Below are 15,977 nucleotides of genomic sequence, written 5' to 3'. Positions count from 1 at the left end.
GTATAAATTTGGATAGTCCAAGAGATTTATTCACCCGGGCAGCCCACGCGCGAGCGGCTGCGCCGAGAGAGCTATAACGAGCAGCGAGACGGGAAATTAAAGGATTACGTTCGGAAAAAATTAGGGCTCTTCGACGTCTGCTTCGTACTCTTTTCATTAAGGCCGAGCGTAATAATACCACGCTGGAGCAGGACCACTCGAAGCCACTGCTTGTAGATCCGATGCTTTCCGGAGGCTTTCGATATCAAACAGCGAAAGAGAGAGAGAGAGAGAGACCCGGCGAGAAAGCGGGCTTTTGAGAACGATTTTTAATTAAAGAAAAGTCGACGTAGGAAGCGGATTATCCTGGCGATTGTGCGCCGGGTGACTCTCGAAGAGCGCCCGATTCTTACGGCGAGTTTCGAATTTCGGTGCGAAGCGTTCGAGAGGAATCCTTAAATACCTGCGCTTTACATTCCACGACTTTTTGTCTCGTAAATGCTGCGGCGATTGTTGCAAAGAGCTGATTCAAAGTGATACAATCTACGAGTTTCGTTTACGATTCTAATGATTTTGTCAAGTTACGAAAGAGACGATTGCATTTCTAGAAACTTGAATAAATCAAGTTTACAATTTTTCAAGCAAAGTGTCTAAAATGAGCCTCATAAATTATGGATTCTCCTCATTTTTGTACTCTGATTTTCCCCACAAATTGCATTCTTTTAAGGAAAAAAAATTAAGTAGTAAGAACGTATAGCCATGCTACATTTTTTTTTTTAGGTATCACTAATCATTTATCACGGTTATATATAAACTGTATTTCCGCGTAATTTTCCTCTTTTCCAGACGCTTTGAATCAAGGTGTAACAACGGAAGTAATTTTGACAGCTTAGAATCTCTCTCTCCGATTCCCGTCATAACTTTCCCTTCTCGAACGCTTCAGCAGCGATGGATATACTCGGGCATGTGTAAAGCGAATTCTGCGAGTTGCTGGTGAGGGCACTAACTTGAACGAGGCGTGGAGCTCCTGGCGAAGCGTCAGCGGCCTGTTCTCCTGCGTCGGCGTGTTCTGCGGGGTGCCGGGTCCGCTTCCGGAGCCCCGTTTCTTCAGGACGCTCTTAAGCGGCACGGCGTGGAACTTGGGCTCCTTCGCCGGTATCTCCTCGACACGGGACGTGTCGATCGCCGGATCGGGCTGCGACATCCTGAAGAGGTACATATTGTCGTCCTCTTCCTCCACGTCGACGTCCTCCTCATCTGTCGGGGCAAGCGGCAAGAAAACTCGCGTGACCAACGGACTTCCTCCAAGTCGACGAAAAACGCGATTACAAATCAATTTGTACGTGGAAATCAAATATCCTTCAGGCTTGCACCCGATAAAAAAAAAAAAGATCGAACGGCTGTTTTGTCATTCGTCGAAAGCTCGGAAAATTCAAGTAAATATATTTAAAACAAATTCAGTGACTTGTGCATAATAAATAAATGCATTCAAACGTGCGGACGTGTTGATTGCTCTTTCGGATTCACATAATTACGCGCTACGTTGGGGTTAATTTATGGGTTATTCAATGACACAATCGTGACGATCGATAGTCAATAAATAGGCACGCGTCGCCGAGGCGAGCGCATCAATACAACAGGAAATTGCGGTTATCAATTAGCGCAAATAATTAACAACGAAATTAAATTCCCCGGTAATGAGGTAAACAGTATTAAATAATTCCAATAACGATATGCATCGCCGTTATCGTGACCGTAATTTCATAACTTTGCAACGGCGATATTGAAAATCAGAATAACAGAAAAACGTGCAAGAGCACGCGTATATATACCGTTTATACGGGACGGCCGCTGATTTTATCGGTCATCGCAGAACCGTGCCAACAGAGAGGAGAGGAATCTAATAAGCGACAAGGGGGTTCTATCGTGTGATTAATTGCTCCAATTAATTGCTCCAATACTCTTCCGCGGCATTAATGTGTCTCGTCACACACTTACCCTCGTCCTCGCAATCCGAGAGCGGGATTTGCCGTTGTCTCGCCAGCAAAGTGGGACTCGGGGAGCTGAACATCGGCGGGGGTGGTATAGGGCCGATTTCGCTCAACGGTATCGGCGGCTCCGGGAGCTCCGACAGCATCAGCGTATTCTGAGGTGGTAATGGATAACATCTTTCTATTACCTGCTGATTGTCGGCGCTCTGATCCAACACCCCTTTGTCCACTGAAAGCAGAAAGAAAACACACAGGTTGTAATATCACATCGAGTTAAAAATAATCATATATCTACACTCGTGCGATTATTATTTCATTCTTATTGGTGTCGGTTTAATATCATTTGTCCTTTTCTGTCGATGTTTCTAAATTCGATCGCAAAATTAAAACGCTTTTATTACCTAGTATTAAAGTAAAGAGAAGACGCAAATGTTTATGTAGATTATTTCCAAATTGCTTGAACATCACCATCGCATCAAGTAGGAAAGAAGATATGTGAAAGAAGCACGCGCCTGCGTGTCCGATAAAGTGTTTGCAGCGAAGCCAGTTGTCACGAGAAACGTGATTCATTCGCAGGAGCAACAATATCTTGGCAAACGAACGAATGCCAGCGAGCTCGCGCTCGTTGCAGCTGCTATGATGAGACTTGCGAAACACCGGTTTTTGCGGGCTTCGCCGAATTTGTTTATTATTAAATCCCGTTACTATCGCGCGTCCGGTACGCCGGGCGGAATTTTTAATTTAGCGCTGCCGCCTCGCGACTGCCTTTTTTTTATTTTAAAAATTTCATTTCATAAAGACCGACGTATTTTTTTCATGAATATAACGACCCATCGTTATAACGCTCCACGGCCGGTATCGGCTGGAATGTTAAACAAGTCGGCGGATGCGCGGCTGCCGCGCTGTTGGCCATTTGATAATGTCGCGCACCTAAATTCTGACACAAAAGGACGAAGTTCCAGGCGGTTACCGGGCGAGATACTTCGGCTACCACGCATTCCCCGAGGATCGTCCGGTTTGATCACCAACACATATTTGATTCCAACCCGGTTGCGAAATTTATCGCGAAAATTTTAAGGGAAATACACATCAGGTCGCGCGACGTTATCACGCGAGTCTGCACTGTGCGTGTGAGTGCGATTAATCTCAAACTTATTTGAATAAATGTATTTCCCGGACATGCATGCTATTATCAGCTTTTATTGGATACGTGATGCTGATAGCAGCGTCTCTGATCTCTCGCAGAAATTTTTCTCGGAATTTTATTTCTTTGAATAAGAATTTTATTTTCTTAAAAAAATGTAAAGAACGGATAGAAAACTATTTAAACATCAGTCAAGATAGTTTCACTTGACATTGCATTCTAAAATGTATCACGTATAGGAGTTTTTTTAGCAGTCCGGATTGACTAATAAAAATTTCAATATGTAGCTAGCGGGCGATAAAGTGTAAAGATTGGAAAATTTTGTATTTGTATTTCAATGCTATCGCGATCGATTACCGCGAAGCTGTAATAATTTTGTAATAAGAGATAGATTTGGCTCTCGTACATTTAAACTCGTCTGCACTCTTTTAGTTTCTCAGTTTCTAATAAATATTAAAAATATGTAAATATCATCGAGCGTCGTCAAAGAGACAACTAAATTTAATAACCGAACTTTCTGTGTGCCGTGTTTATTCGAGAATAATTATATTCGTGTAGCACGAATTCGCGGGAATGCTGTTACTGTTCTTCGTCGAACACGAAGTCAGCGCATAAAAGAAATATGCTATTGTGCCTTATAAACTGATGACCCTCAGGGTAGAGAGAAAACTCTTATTCGAAAGTTTCTATATAAGTTGCATAACGATAGCTGCATAAAGAATATAAACTCAAGTTTATGCCGGTCGATGCACCTGCGGATCTTTTATAAAGTTGCGTATACGCAGCCACCGAGAAAATGCGAGAAAGAGATACTTTTTTTAAGCAATTGCAAATTAAAAATGTACAAAGGAAAAATTAAGACATAGTTCGAGCAATATAAACGCTGAGTTTTGTATAATGTACAGTTAATCGTTCCTCATTTTGCGATAGCACTTGCTTTAATTTGATTATGTTTACATCATGTATTATATCATATACATATTTTATTGTCAGTATTATTTTAATCTCTCCTATTAGGAGACTCCTTAGAGGATAATACATATTTTTAGTAAAGTCCTTTTCGGTAACTTTCTCCCCTCCCCCCCTCTCTTTCTCTGTTCACCGAAACAATCTCCACTAATTCCACCCTTCGTTGTTCGAAATCGCTTGTTACGATTGACGCTTCAGTCTCGATTTTGCCGCCAAACTTTTCTCTGAGCGATGACGGTACGCGACGCGACACGCGGAGGAGAGTATAGAGCAGAACGGCGAGTGTGTACTCAGTACTCACTGTCGAACAAGATCAGCCTCCTCGCTACCACCCTGGCGTCGAGGGTGTTCGGCCTGTTCGGCTTGTGCTGGTTCCCGGCATCCGTGGCCGGGCCCGGCACCGCCGACGAGCCGGTCGTGGCGGCACGCGGCTCGCCACCGCCGCCGCCGCCACCACCGCCACCACCGCCACCGCCACCGCCGCCGCCGCTCGGCGATATCGCGCCATTCGCATTCTGTTCAGTCTTTTCCTTCTTCGGCTCTGCAACAGAAAAAAAAGTTCGACACCGGTCAGAACACCGTGGGCGGGATATGCGGATTAGGCTGGCTGGCTGGCTGACTGACCGTCGGTTCGTCGAATATTCTCGCGAATTTTCGAAAGTCGGACGAACGCGCGCTCGCTCAGAGAAAAGTCCCCATCGAATCGTCCGCAAACGGAATTACGGACATCGCTCGTTGCCCGCGATCGCTCTACCGCGAAACGTCACGGTTACTCAGGCGGTGGTGTATTTACGATCAATGTATTCGCCGGGAATGACTTATCGGCTTACTCGCTGCACCGCGGTTGCACAGATGGGACAACGTAATCCGTTAAGTCATTTCTTGATCGAAAGGCGATACGGGTATATTTATACCGCTTGCAAAAGCGAGTACGCTCGCTTACTTTACGTAACGTTAAATAACGCTCAAGTAATATTATTGTGTCTTCTTCTTGCAATTACAAACATTCATTAGGAATTTAACGGTGGCAAAAGCCAATCGTTAAATTAAATCAAGCTCATTACTCACGTCCCACGCAAAAGACATTTTTCAATTACAACTCGCTTGCAAAAGCGAGTACGCTCGTTTATGTAACATCAAGTAATATACTCAAGTAATATAATCGTGTCTTCTTTTTACGATAAAAATTTATTAAAGACTTTAACGGTGGCAAAAGCCAGTCGTTAAATCAAATCAAGTCATTTATTACGCGTATTATACACTAAATACATTTTCGATTACAAGCCTTCAGCAATGACTTTTATGGATCTCTTGTTAATAATCAGCATTACTCGTTCATTAACTAGCATTTGTACATATGACGTGGTCCACGGGAAAAAGGAAAACCGGGTCACGGCGAAATCTGCCCGATGCCGTTTGCCAGCGGTCCTCAAATTACGTTTGTCTTCGTTCGCGACAACGGACACTCCGCTGACTGGTTGACGACGAAAATCTGTCCGTCGCGTTGCGAGAGCCCGACATACGCGTCGTTGATGGCATCGTGACGTTCGCCACAAAAAAAGGATACGTCGATTTTCCAGAGGACGGGCACACATTCGTACGAAGCTACGGAACAAAAAGCTTCTCGCGCGCGCGCGCACGTCTATTGACTGCTGACTGTCGATTTCCGAAAAATCCGTTGTGGATTTCGAGAAGTTGACACATTCCCGATTCGGCGACGATTAAACGCAGCGCGAGGTCTTTAAAAATTCCCTTTGTAATCGACGCGGCGTTACATATATACGTATCAATAAATCAATCCGGCGATTTTAGAGAGCTGCTGCAGTCAAAGTATTTTCTGGCATTAACGGTATACCACGTGCATTTTTCCCCGTGACTAGATCCATTGTACCTCTCGTTTGCATCGTGAAATAATTTACAGGAATGTCGGTTGAAACACGATACGATGGTGTCGCCCGATTAGTCTTTTTGCGTAAATTTTAATTAATTATTGGAAAACTCGGAAAGACTCATTTCCGAAGGGACGTACGTATGATCTCGTTTAATTAGTATGCCAATTAATTTCAGCAATTACGAAAAATCGCGAGTGAAAATGTCAACGGGAAGATAAAGTAGCTGCGGCTTGTTTCCTTGTTGAATTTTCTATTAGGCGAAACTCATTATCGAAAATTTATAATGTATAATTTAATAAACTGCCACTATAAAATCCTTTCGCAATCTTCTTTTATAAAATGTATCTTTACTTTATGTGTAGACTCAGCTTGATCTACACGTTTGCGTTTTCGCAAGAATGCTTAAAGCGCAGTCACATAAAATTTAACGGCAAACAAACATCATCGAGATTGATGAAGTGCAGAATTGCGACAATATGTGCGTCATTGAGTGGTGATATCAAAGGGATAATAAACCCGTAGAATGGGAGCGTGCTCAAAGGACGAGGACGGGGGACAATATTGCTTGATGACGAAAATGAAATGCAATTCCAAATATATACCGCCGAATATAACGGCGCGGAACGAGATGAGACCGAGAGAGAAAGAGAGAGAGAGAGAGAGAGAGAGAGAGAGAGAGAGAGAGAGAGAGAGAGAGAGAGACGGGCACAAAGATAATGATCGATTTGCATGAGTTACGAATGTGTGTACGCTAATGCCGAGTTTAAGATCAAACGTATTAATGTCCACAATTGTAACCGACTATATACGCGTCTCTCGTTCGCTCTCTCTCGCTTCAAACAAAATTAAAGCGGCACGATCGATATTCCAGCAGAAATATACTGCAGCTCCTCTTCGTGTTTAGCGGCTCTTTTACACCACAAAGGCTAAATAACTGGATGTCAGTGAGAGCGAAGATGAGTTACTATGGGTCGTCGATAAATATTAAGTCGCGGGTGTCGTGAATGCTGCATAAAAGGAGAAAGAGGACAATAGGAGCGGTAGGAGGAGGGGGAATAGAGATTGTCGGTCTCAGTTACCTCGAAAGAATGTACACCCTGCGCTCGTCTTTCGCTCGCGATAAAGATCAATTCGATTTTACCGGGTTTTACACGTCCCGGAAGCTCAGCTCCGCCGACGTCGCGTTTTTGGGAGATCGCCAAAGGAATCTCGAAGGTACGACGAGCAGGCGTCAGCTCTTTCGACACGCTATACTAATAACGTCAACAATGTATAGTACACCACAGAAGCGAGCAGCTCTGCAGTTCGCTTGTTAAAGTTATGAACATTTGATCCCTATTTTCATTAATTCCGGAAACGAGATTACAGTCGCCGCAAAACTCTTAATTGTCAAAAGAAATTCGATGTTCCAGATCTAATTATGTATTTCCGTTGAATTTTGCGCAATATAAGGTAAAGATCGTAACATAGTATCGTAGTATCGTTATTATGATCATTAGGTTTTAGTCGGATTAGTTAATTTATAAGGGATGAATGAATGTGGATTAAGCACATATCGTAGACCAATTAAGTCCTTTCCTGCCATGTAAGTTGAAGTAAATACATTTGTTCTATTGATAAAGTACATGATTTCATAATCAAGAATTTGATTCTTTGATCATTAGTTACCTTAAACATTTTCTTTTAGCATCTTTAAAATTATCTGTTTTCTTTTATTTTTAACAGCTACTTTCAGGGTCAAGAAATCATTAACTTTGATGAATCACGCTCTTAGTTCCATAGACTTACTGAAATAGCGCGACAGAGATATCAGATTCTGTCATTTAACAGCGAACGCGCTAACATCGCGGCTCGCGCAATTTAGATCGCGGGGGCCGATTAAGCGGCGCAACGAATTCCACGTAATTAATCCGCGCGTGCCTACTTACTTCGCCAGTTGAGATGGACGATACGGCCCATGAGTGATTAACGTGGCCGCGCGATTCGCGGGGCTTCAAGGTTCGCGCGAATTTCGCAGGGACGCCGCCGCGACTAATCGCCGTGACGAATTTCGCAATTAGTCCGTCGCCAAGTGTCACGTCGTCGTCGCTGACTCGTCGCGTTACTCGAGACGAATAACTCGAGCCATCGTGTGTGACTAATGTTCTCCACTCGGCGCGCAGTCAAGCTCAAGTTCGAGCGCGAGTGTCTTCCTCCCGCCGACGCGTTCGCGAGGCTCACGCGAGACTGATCGCGGGGCTATATAGAAGCTCGCCGCTGGGCCCGCGCACAAAAATAGATGAATGACTTTGCCCGCGAGGCGGCACGCACAATGCGACGACCTTCCATCCACTGTCACCGCAGGCGCTTGATGTATATAGCCGCGTATTTTTCGTACGATCGACATTCCGCGCGTTACTATCGTCTCTGCCAATTGAAATTCCCGCGATCGAGATTCCGCGTATTTTCCATTCGTGGCCGCCGCCGCAGTCGCGAGAAAATTCCCTGGCGAGCGTCGAGTAAACAATACGCGGAGAGAAAGTACAGGGATCGTCGCGATTCATCGAGAGGCGACTCCACGATGATTCACGCAATCCCCGATCGCGGTTGGCCTTAATAGCCTCGTGGTAGCCAATGCGGAACCACGGGCGAACTTCCGCGCGGGAGAACTTCTCTGCCAAGTGCACGCACACGAACGTGCATCGAAGTTCAACTGTAGTTGTATACCGTGTACCGATATTACGCGCGTACACCTATCGACCGCGTGTCCCGATGGTCCTCTGCCAAGCGCACGCACTATCGCTATCACTTGCGGGAGAACTTCGGCCGCTTCCCCCCCTCCCTGATGCATCGGGAGGTTCGACAGCAATACCGAAGGCATATCGCCGGCATTCTATGAATAGAACGATGCCGCCGCCTGCACGCTCTTGGCAACGTTTCCGTTACGTGGCGTTACGTTTGAGGAATTTCGGTTAACGGCGAAAGCCCCGCGCGTCACGGCCGCGCGAGCGTGAAAAAAAAAACTGGAGCACACGGTGCATGAAAACCGACGCGAATCCGACGTCACCCCAGCGGCTGCCGCGGCATGCGAGGTGCAACGGAGGGAATACGGAATCGACCCCGTCGAATATTTTTTCTCGTCGAAGTTGCCTGAGAATTTTTATACCAGAATTAAACAACGAACGTGAGCATGTTTTTATACATACTTTATCGAATGGAAGGCACGTGAAAACACTTTTCCCGACCCTTTCCGGAAAAAAATTAAAAAAATGTTCAAAGAGATATTAAATTTTATTCGGACAAAGATAACTCAGTTGAATGTTTAATTAACATTCAATTAACATTTGAGAAATCGCGGGGGTTGGCTATTGTTTGCATAGTGAATAAATATAATATTTACACGAATTCATCGTGGTTAGCCAAGCGCTTAAATCAACGGCATTGTTTATAGAGCGTGAAACGCCGCATGTGCCAGATTTTTAGAGCCAATGGGGCCTTCGACCGTGACACATATATGTATATAGCGCGATCGAGACAAACAGCGGAATCTTGTCACGGCCGAAGGCATTTTTATTCAAGGGATTTTGCGCAATTTTGTCGGGGAGGGCGTATCTTTCTCAGCCGTCGCTCCAGCACGATCGAAACGGATCCCCGAACTCCGAAGAGTTATATTTCTGCGACACGTTGCCGCGCCCTCGACATGTGACCCGCGCGCGGCAAAGTGCAATTGCGATATTTCAGAGGGTCTATAAGCGCCATTCGAAACGCCCTACATCACGCCCTTGGCACCCGGCGCGTCGCACGCGAGGAAACGCATAAACTCTACCGCGGTCGTTGCGCATCACGGCGCAAAGCTTCTCCAGGGCGCGCGTCTCCTTCGCCGCGGCGTGCAGAGCCGAAGGGTCGTTTGGCTAACAAACGAGAGAAATAAATTAACATCGTAGACCAAGCGACGGGCTGCATAATGAAGAGGGATTTCCGTCTCGCGCGCGCGCGCGCGCAAGCAAGCGAGAGACAAAGCGGACGCCGCGCACGGTTTCATCTCGTCTGGTTCGTGCAGTGCTGGATCCACGCGCGACGCGGCGCACATACCGTGATAAAGTGCCAGACGATAGAGACTAGGGCCCGACGTTAATTGCTTAAGTTTCGCGATACTAACGGAGCAGGAGCGGGGAGGATGTGTTCTCCAGCGAGAAACCTCGGGGGAGATCCTGTTCGGTAACTTTTCGCCGTTGCGACTTGACTTTCCCGCATCTCGCATTCTCTCTCGCGCTTCGGATCCGGTCGCGATAGAGATCACGTTACGAACGAACGAACGAACGACATTTTGTACCGCGGTATTCAGCTTGTTACTGTGAATTAGAGCTAAACGCCTGTTCGCGCGCTGGAAAAAAAACCGCTCGAGAAGAAGTGACGTTTCGAGGGACGCGGGAACGTGTCGTCGTGTTGCGGCGACGGAATATCAATGTGACGTCTCCGGCAGCACGACGTCACCGACGGACGTGTTCGCCGATATTTTCGTGGCTCATCGTCGGGATGACAATAACGGCGCCGTGCACGCGCGGCTCGAGGATATTTGCGTAACCGGGGCGTAGCAGATCCGTGAGACATCATCGTTCAGCGTGTGTTACGACGTAGAAACCTTTAAGAACCGCGGACAGCAATTCGCGCGCGGGTGACAGGCGGGATTATTTATGAGAGACGTCGCGCGAGAAGACCATTTTTCTTTTCCGAGACGCGCTTGTAGCGCGCAAACTCTCGCGCGGCTTGAGATCGGGTTTGCCTGTATACGTGCGCACTTCGAACGGACGGAACCGATTGGTCGCGGGAAACATTCCATACGTGTGCGCATTCCGCGGGGACTTAATACGCCTTTACTCGGTAAGACGGAATCCGCCGCGCGGATACCGGCCAATTCCCGTTTTGCGGAAATGTTTTGCTTCCTGCCTACGCGCCAGAAATAGACGACCGGCAGAAATAGGAGATCGCGGTGTATATCGGAATTTGATAAAAGATATATGGTTCGACGAAAGGTGCAACGGAAAATACCGCTGCGGAGAAATTCGCGTGTGTAGCATAAAGAAATATACGTGCATATAAAAAAATTTTTCACACATTTTGTATATTCTTCTTCTAAATGTAATGCATTATATATTCCTACTTTGAATTAACGATTGAATAATTTCGTGAAATAAAATCATGCTTAATGTAGAGAAATATATGTGTGTATATATAAAATCACATGCATATATTATATATATTCTTATTTTAAATATATTATATATTCCTGCTTTAAATGTGTGATTGAATAATTGATCACAAAACATTATCAAATATGCACGAGGAAAGTTTCTTGGATCTCTTCGTCTCTCCCCCGGATCCGGGTCCATTTAACTCGGAGATAAGAATAACTTTTGCCCGTCGTCCGTTTGCCCCTTTGTTCTTTGTACTGCATAATTGAACATATATAGTGGGCGTGAGCGCCTAGAAGAGGAGTCCAGAGCGTCTTCTATCGGGAGGCGGTGTTGCGCACGAGGGAGCACACACAGTCGTTTATTCGTCTCGCCGGTTTTATCCGGGACGATAATACTGAACTGCAGGATTCCGCGTCGTCGACTCGGCGACGCGTGCGATAAAGGTTGACATTATCTAGGTGGAAGGAAACATTGTTTACGGGATCGCTCGAGTTTGGAGAACACTTCGAACATTTCCATCCGATCTCGTCCACCCATCCTATAGTGCGACTCTAACTCGCCCTCCCCTCTCCCCCCTCCAGTCCTGCAGACACTGGGCGATCGCTGGAATTTCAGTTACAGCAGCTTTTCCGAGAAAAGAAGTTTTCCCCTAATCGCTTTCGACCAGCCAGCTGCCCGGAACTGCTCCTAGACTGTGTCCTATTACCCGCAGTCGTGCGGTTTCGCGCACCCTAATCCTTCATTTACCGTGGGCGCAGACTATACCAATTAGTATTAATCCAGGCTTCGCTGCGTTTTCCGTTGGAATTAATATAGCGAATTAATTAATTAAAATAATTCGCCATTCTTTAGAATAATGCCATATATAGAAATATTTCAATACATTTCTTAAGCGGAATTTGGCAAATATTAAAACTTTGATACAGCTCTTGTGTTAATATTTGTAGTAGTTGTACCATTTTTTTTAAAATTATTCAAACTTATAATGGTGCATTTTTCAAAATTTTATGTGACTTTTATTTTATATAAATGATTAATGTGATCAATTTACTTTTTACCTTCAACCTATTTTTTTTTTAAATATATAGAGCACTTAAATAATTGAAATTTGAAATATCGTCGGTAATTCCAGTGTCAAGCTAATCGTAAGTAAAATAATAACGTCCGTTAATTTTTCGCCACCGGAATAGAATTACATTGCAAAGCGTAACTTCAGCTGCGGCGGAAGTAATTTTTTGCTATTACGACACAATTAAAAATCCTTCACGATAGCGTCGCGCACAATTCATCCGTGAATCGCAATGAAATTTTGTAGGGAAAAACAGCAAAAATTCCGACTGAATATATGTATGTACGTACACGTGAATGCCCGGCGGGATACTCGTTAGACCGCAAAACGACATGCGGAAATGTAATGCCAGTAATTTTTCGCCGTCGAAAAACCGCCGCGTCTCCCGAGCGCTTGTCCACCACGGTCCAAATGTCGCCCACGTGTGTACAAGCGAGAAGCTCGTGGGCGACCTAATCGCGGTTGATGTAGATTACGCTGCGGCTGCAATTTCACGTAATGCGAGATAGATCACGTCCACTGCGGATCTCTTCTCGAGAGATCGAGAAGGATCCGCGGGGAGGTCCGTTTCGCCAGATTGTCATCGGATACAACAGCGGATCGGAGTTCGATCCGCGGCTAATATAATCGATCGGCGGCAGTTAGTCCGAGTCAAACGCGGCTGGGGGCTACAATTTCAATCGTTGCTCGCGAAAGAATCCTTCATTTCCCAGCGTGAAGTACACTCGCGTGTATATAATCTGCGGTCGATCCGCATCCGATGCACGGTCCGCGTTCCTTTTTTCTCTCACGGTCGCAAAAAACTGCACCACCCGATAATTCTCGGGTGAGAAAGCTCCATTTTTGGCTGCGTCACAAGGAAGGTCGGGGATTCAAGTATGAAAAATGAACGTGCGCGAGGTGCGCGCGGCCTGTTTTTTTTTTCCCCCGGTCGCATATACATATACTCGCCCCCGCTCGCTCGTGGAAACGCGGATACCGCCGACTCGACGAGATAGCGTAATCAAACACGTGTCTTGCCTCGTGAACCGCGATGCAAAACTGGCTGCATCAGTTTACCATACGTGGGATTTTGGATAAATGGTCCGCGATACGCTTTTCAATCCGCCGCATATCGAATATTACTACAGTTTGTCGTTTCGCTCCTGGTGACACATTTTTATTCCAGATTTCTCAATTCACTCGTTCGAAAATAACGTGACTTTTTTTTTAATTATAAAACAGCGTTCACGCATTCGCATTAATCGTGAGGAGCGGTAATATTTACACGAGAATTTTCGATACATTTTGCAACTACGTAAATAAAATAAAATAAAAAAACAAAATTCTTTAATGCACGTATGAATTTTTCGCTATTATGCAAAACTATCGAGAGAAAAGAGGAGTTTTTCTAATCGCGTTTTCCAGTCGCAAGTTTACGCGCAAAGGGAGAACGTGTGTAAAGGGAAGCCAAGCCTTCGCTCCCTCTTGCCCGGGGAGGCGTGCGAAGAGTACTAAGCGTTTTTCAGAACCCGGCGAATAATTAGCACCGAGGTCGACGTGATAATGCCCTTCGTTACGACCGAGTGCTAAAGAGCGTCGTTCCCATGGGAGTATCCGCAGACTATCGTTTTTGTCCGGTCAGTTTCGCTGATGATGCCGGAGGGTCAGTTCTTCTCTTTTCCTTCGCACGAGATAAAATTGCGCGAGTAATCCTAATGGAGTCGCGTGACGAAAACTCTTTTGACGGCTTGTCTTCGGACTCGTCTCGCGCAGTGTACTTATCGCAGCAAAACGTACGCGGGAAGAATATATTGGAGCAATACGAAATTAAGTCGCCAAACTTTGCGGGCGTGTGCCATGCAATAAAATTTGGAGACATCTTTCTCTTAGCAAAAATTCAATTTCGCTCATTTAAGATTACTCTTCTTATTAGATACTCGAACGAAGATCACCCACTCGCCGTTTAACATCGAATAATATGGTAATACACTTGTCGCAGTTTATATTTAATTGTGGTAGGAATTATTTGCCTCGCCACACAGGGGAGGCTCGAAAACTTTAAAATACATAAAGCCCTCAAAACGCCACTTCGCACGATTATTATACAGTTTCGGTCGTTAGCGGCGTACTCGAAACATCAAGTTCGTTAGAAACACCGTTTAACAAAGCTAGAATTATCTCCCAGCGTCGCGAAGTGGAAGCGAGCTTGCAGACAAGCCTGTAAACGTTTGTTTCATAATCGCGAGATTCCCGGCAAATTTTCAAGAAACGTAGCTGAAGAGAGAGAGAGCTCGCAATCGCTTAAACGTTCAAGTGCCGGAAGTATTACAACGAGAGAATTCTTAAGTTTTAAGTATTCAAACTAATCTTCCTGTATTTTAACTGAGGATCGCAAGAAACTGCCGAATTGTAGAATTCCTTTGTATAATTTCAAAGATATTCAATGCAATACACGCATAAATATCTACGCTATATCTTTCGACGTTTCAATTATTTCCTTTGTGAGGTCACTACACAATTTTTGCATTGTAAAATCATGCGAGATCCACGTCAAAGTGCTCCAGTCGATAAAAGAGCAAATAGACTAGGACTAGAATAAATAGAACTCCTCCCCTTTAACCAATTTAACGACCAGAGAAATTATTTTCCTAGTCTCGGTCTCTCATCTTCTCGATTCTCCAAATACGTATAGCAACGTTAAGTGCGTCGGTAGAATCTACCCCGAAGGGGAAATTAAATATCGCTTTGTGTTCTCACGCCAACCCTCACGCCCATGCACGGACTGGACGAGCCAAAGGACACATATTTCGAGATGATGATCCACGTGCGTCACGACGGAGGTTGTTGACCACATTTTCCTCTTACCTGGGAACGCTTTTCCGTTCTTACATCACCAGAAAACTATGCGCGACGAGCATCGACGTTCCTCAACGCCCGGGGAGCCTTGTTCATGTGATAATCAAAATAATCCCGTCGTTGAGTGACGCCGCGGGCGGATTTTCGAGAGGGAGTATGAAAATAAATCAACTCTCTCCGTGCCGGTGGCAACGTATCACGAAATGTTGCCCCGGCAATTTCAATATTTCGGCCGGTGCGTGTCCCGTGATTTCTCTCTATCTATTTCGGCCTCTATTTAAATAAATAATTATCTCGCATCTCATTATAGTGCGAATAATCCGCTGCAGAATGATTAAAACGCTCGATATTTACGGGAGCGCGCGCGCACATATATTCGCGTCCATTTAATATTTTATTGACACTTCAAAAATCCGTGCTAAATATAATAAAGATCTCGATGGCTCTGTGTGAATATTAAAATGTAATAAATTTTTTACGAAGATTTCCGGCCGCTTTAACGCCGCTAAAATGTCGCGCGGACGTGGAAAGGGAGGCGACGGAGAAAGGCCACACACACAAGCACGCACACGACAATTCGAAATAAAAATAGTTCTCTCTTCTCGTTTTGTGTGGCTAGTAGCAACGAATATAACGGAAAGGTATATTTGCGATAGAGTAAAAACGATCGATTTTAATTGCGCGCCCGCGCAATCTCGTTTCTCCTCTTCCGGAATTGACCTGGTTGCAAATTGTCAGTACAATAGTATACGTCGATTACAAAAGAAAATGCTATTTATTATGGATGTCCCGGTCGATCAGTGGCTCGTCGACGTAGCGTTATATATTCACTGCAATTACCGCAATTGGGACGTCATTTGTGAATACAATAGTATGTATACGCCAACGCGTGTTACGCAGCGCGTACGTATCGTAGCTCTC

At 45.1% G+C, this 15,977-nt stretch overlaps 1 protein-coding gene across 1 annotated transcript in view; it reads right to left on the bottom strand.

The window, feature by feature from the left end:
* The window catches only part of LOC105452121 (phosphatase and actin regulator 4-like), a 38,564-nt gene that overhangs the window by 10,891 nt on the left and 11,696 nt on the right, over window positions 1-15,977 (bottom strand). Inside the window, exons 2-4 of the mRNA XM_011692975.1 lie at window positions 4,385-4,510; window positions 1,978-2,199; window positions 987-1,236 (exon numbers count right to left, since the gene is read on the bottom strand). Of these exons, the coding sequence (XP_011691277.1) occupies window positions 987-1,236; window positions 1,978-2,199; window positions 4,385-4,510 (598 nt within the window). The remainder of the gene's footprint in view (window positions 1-986; window positions 1,237-1,977; window positions 2,200-4,384; window positions 4,511-15,977) is intronic.

The sequence above is a fragment of the Wasmannia auropunctata genome, unplaced genomic scaffold (genome assembly GCF_000956235.1).
Source record: "Wasmannia auropunctata unplaced genomic scaffold, wasmannia.A_1.0 LD336038.1, whole genome shotgun sequence".
NCBI lineage: Eukaryota > Metazoa > Arthropoda > Insecta > Hymenoptera > Formicidae > Wasmannia > Wasmannia auropunctata.
This window is presented reverse-complemented; position numbering and strand designations above follow the sequence as displayed.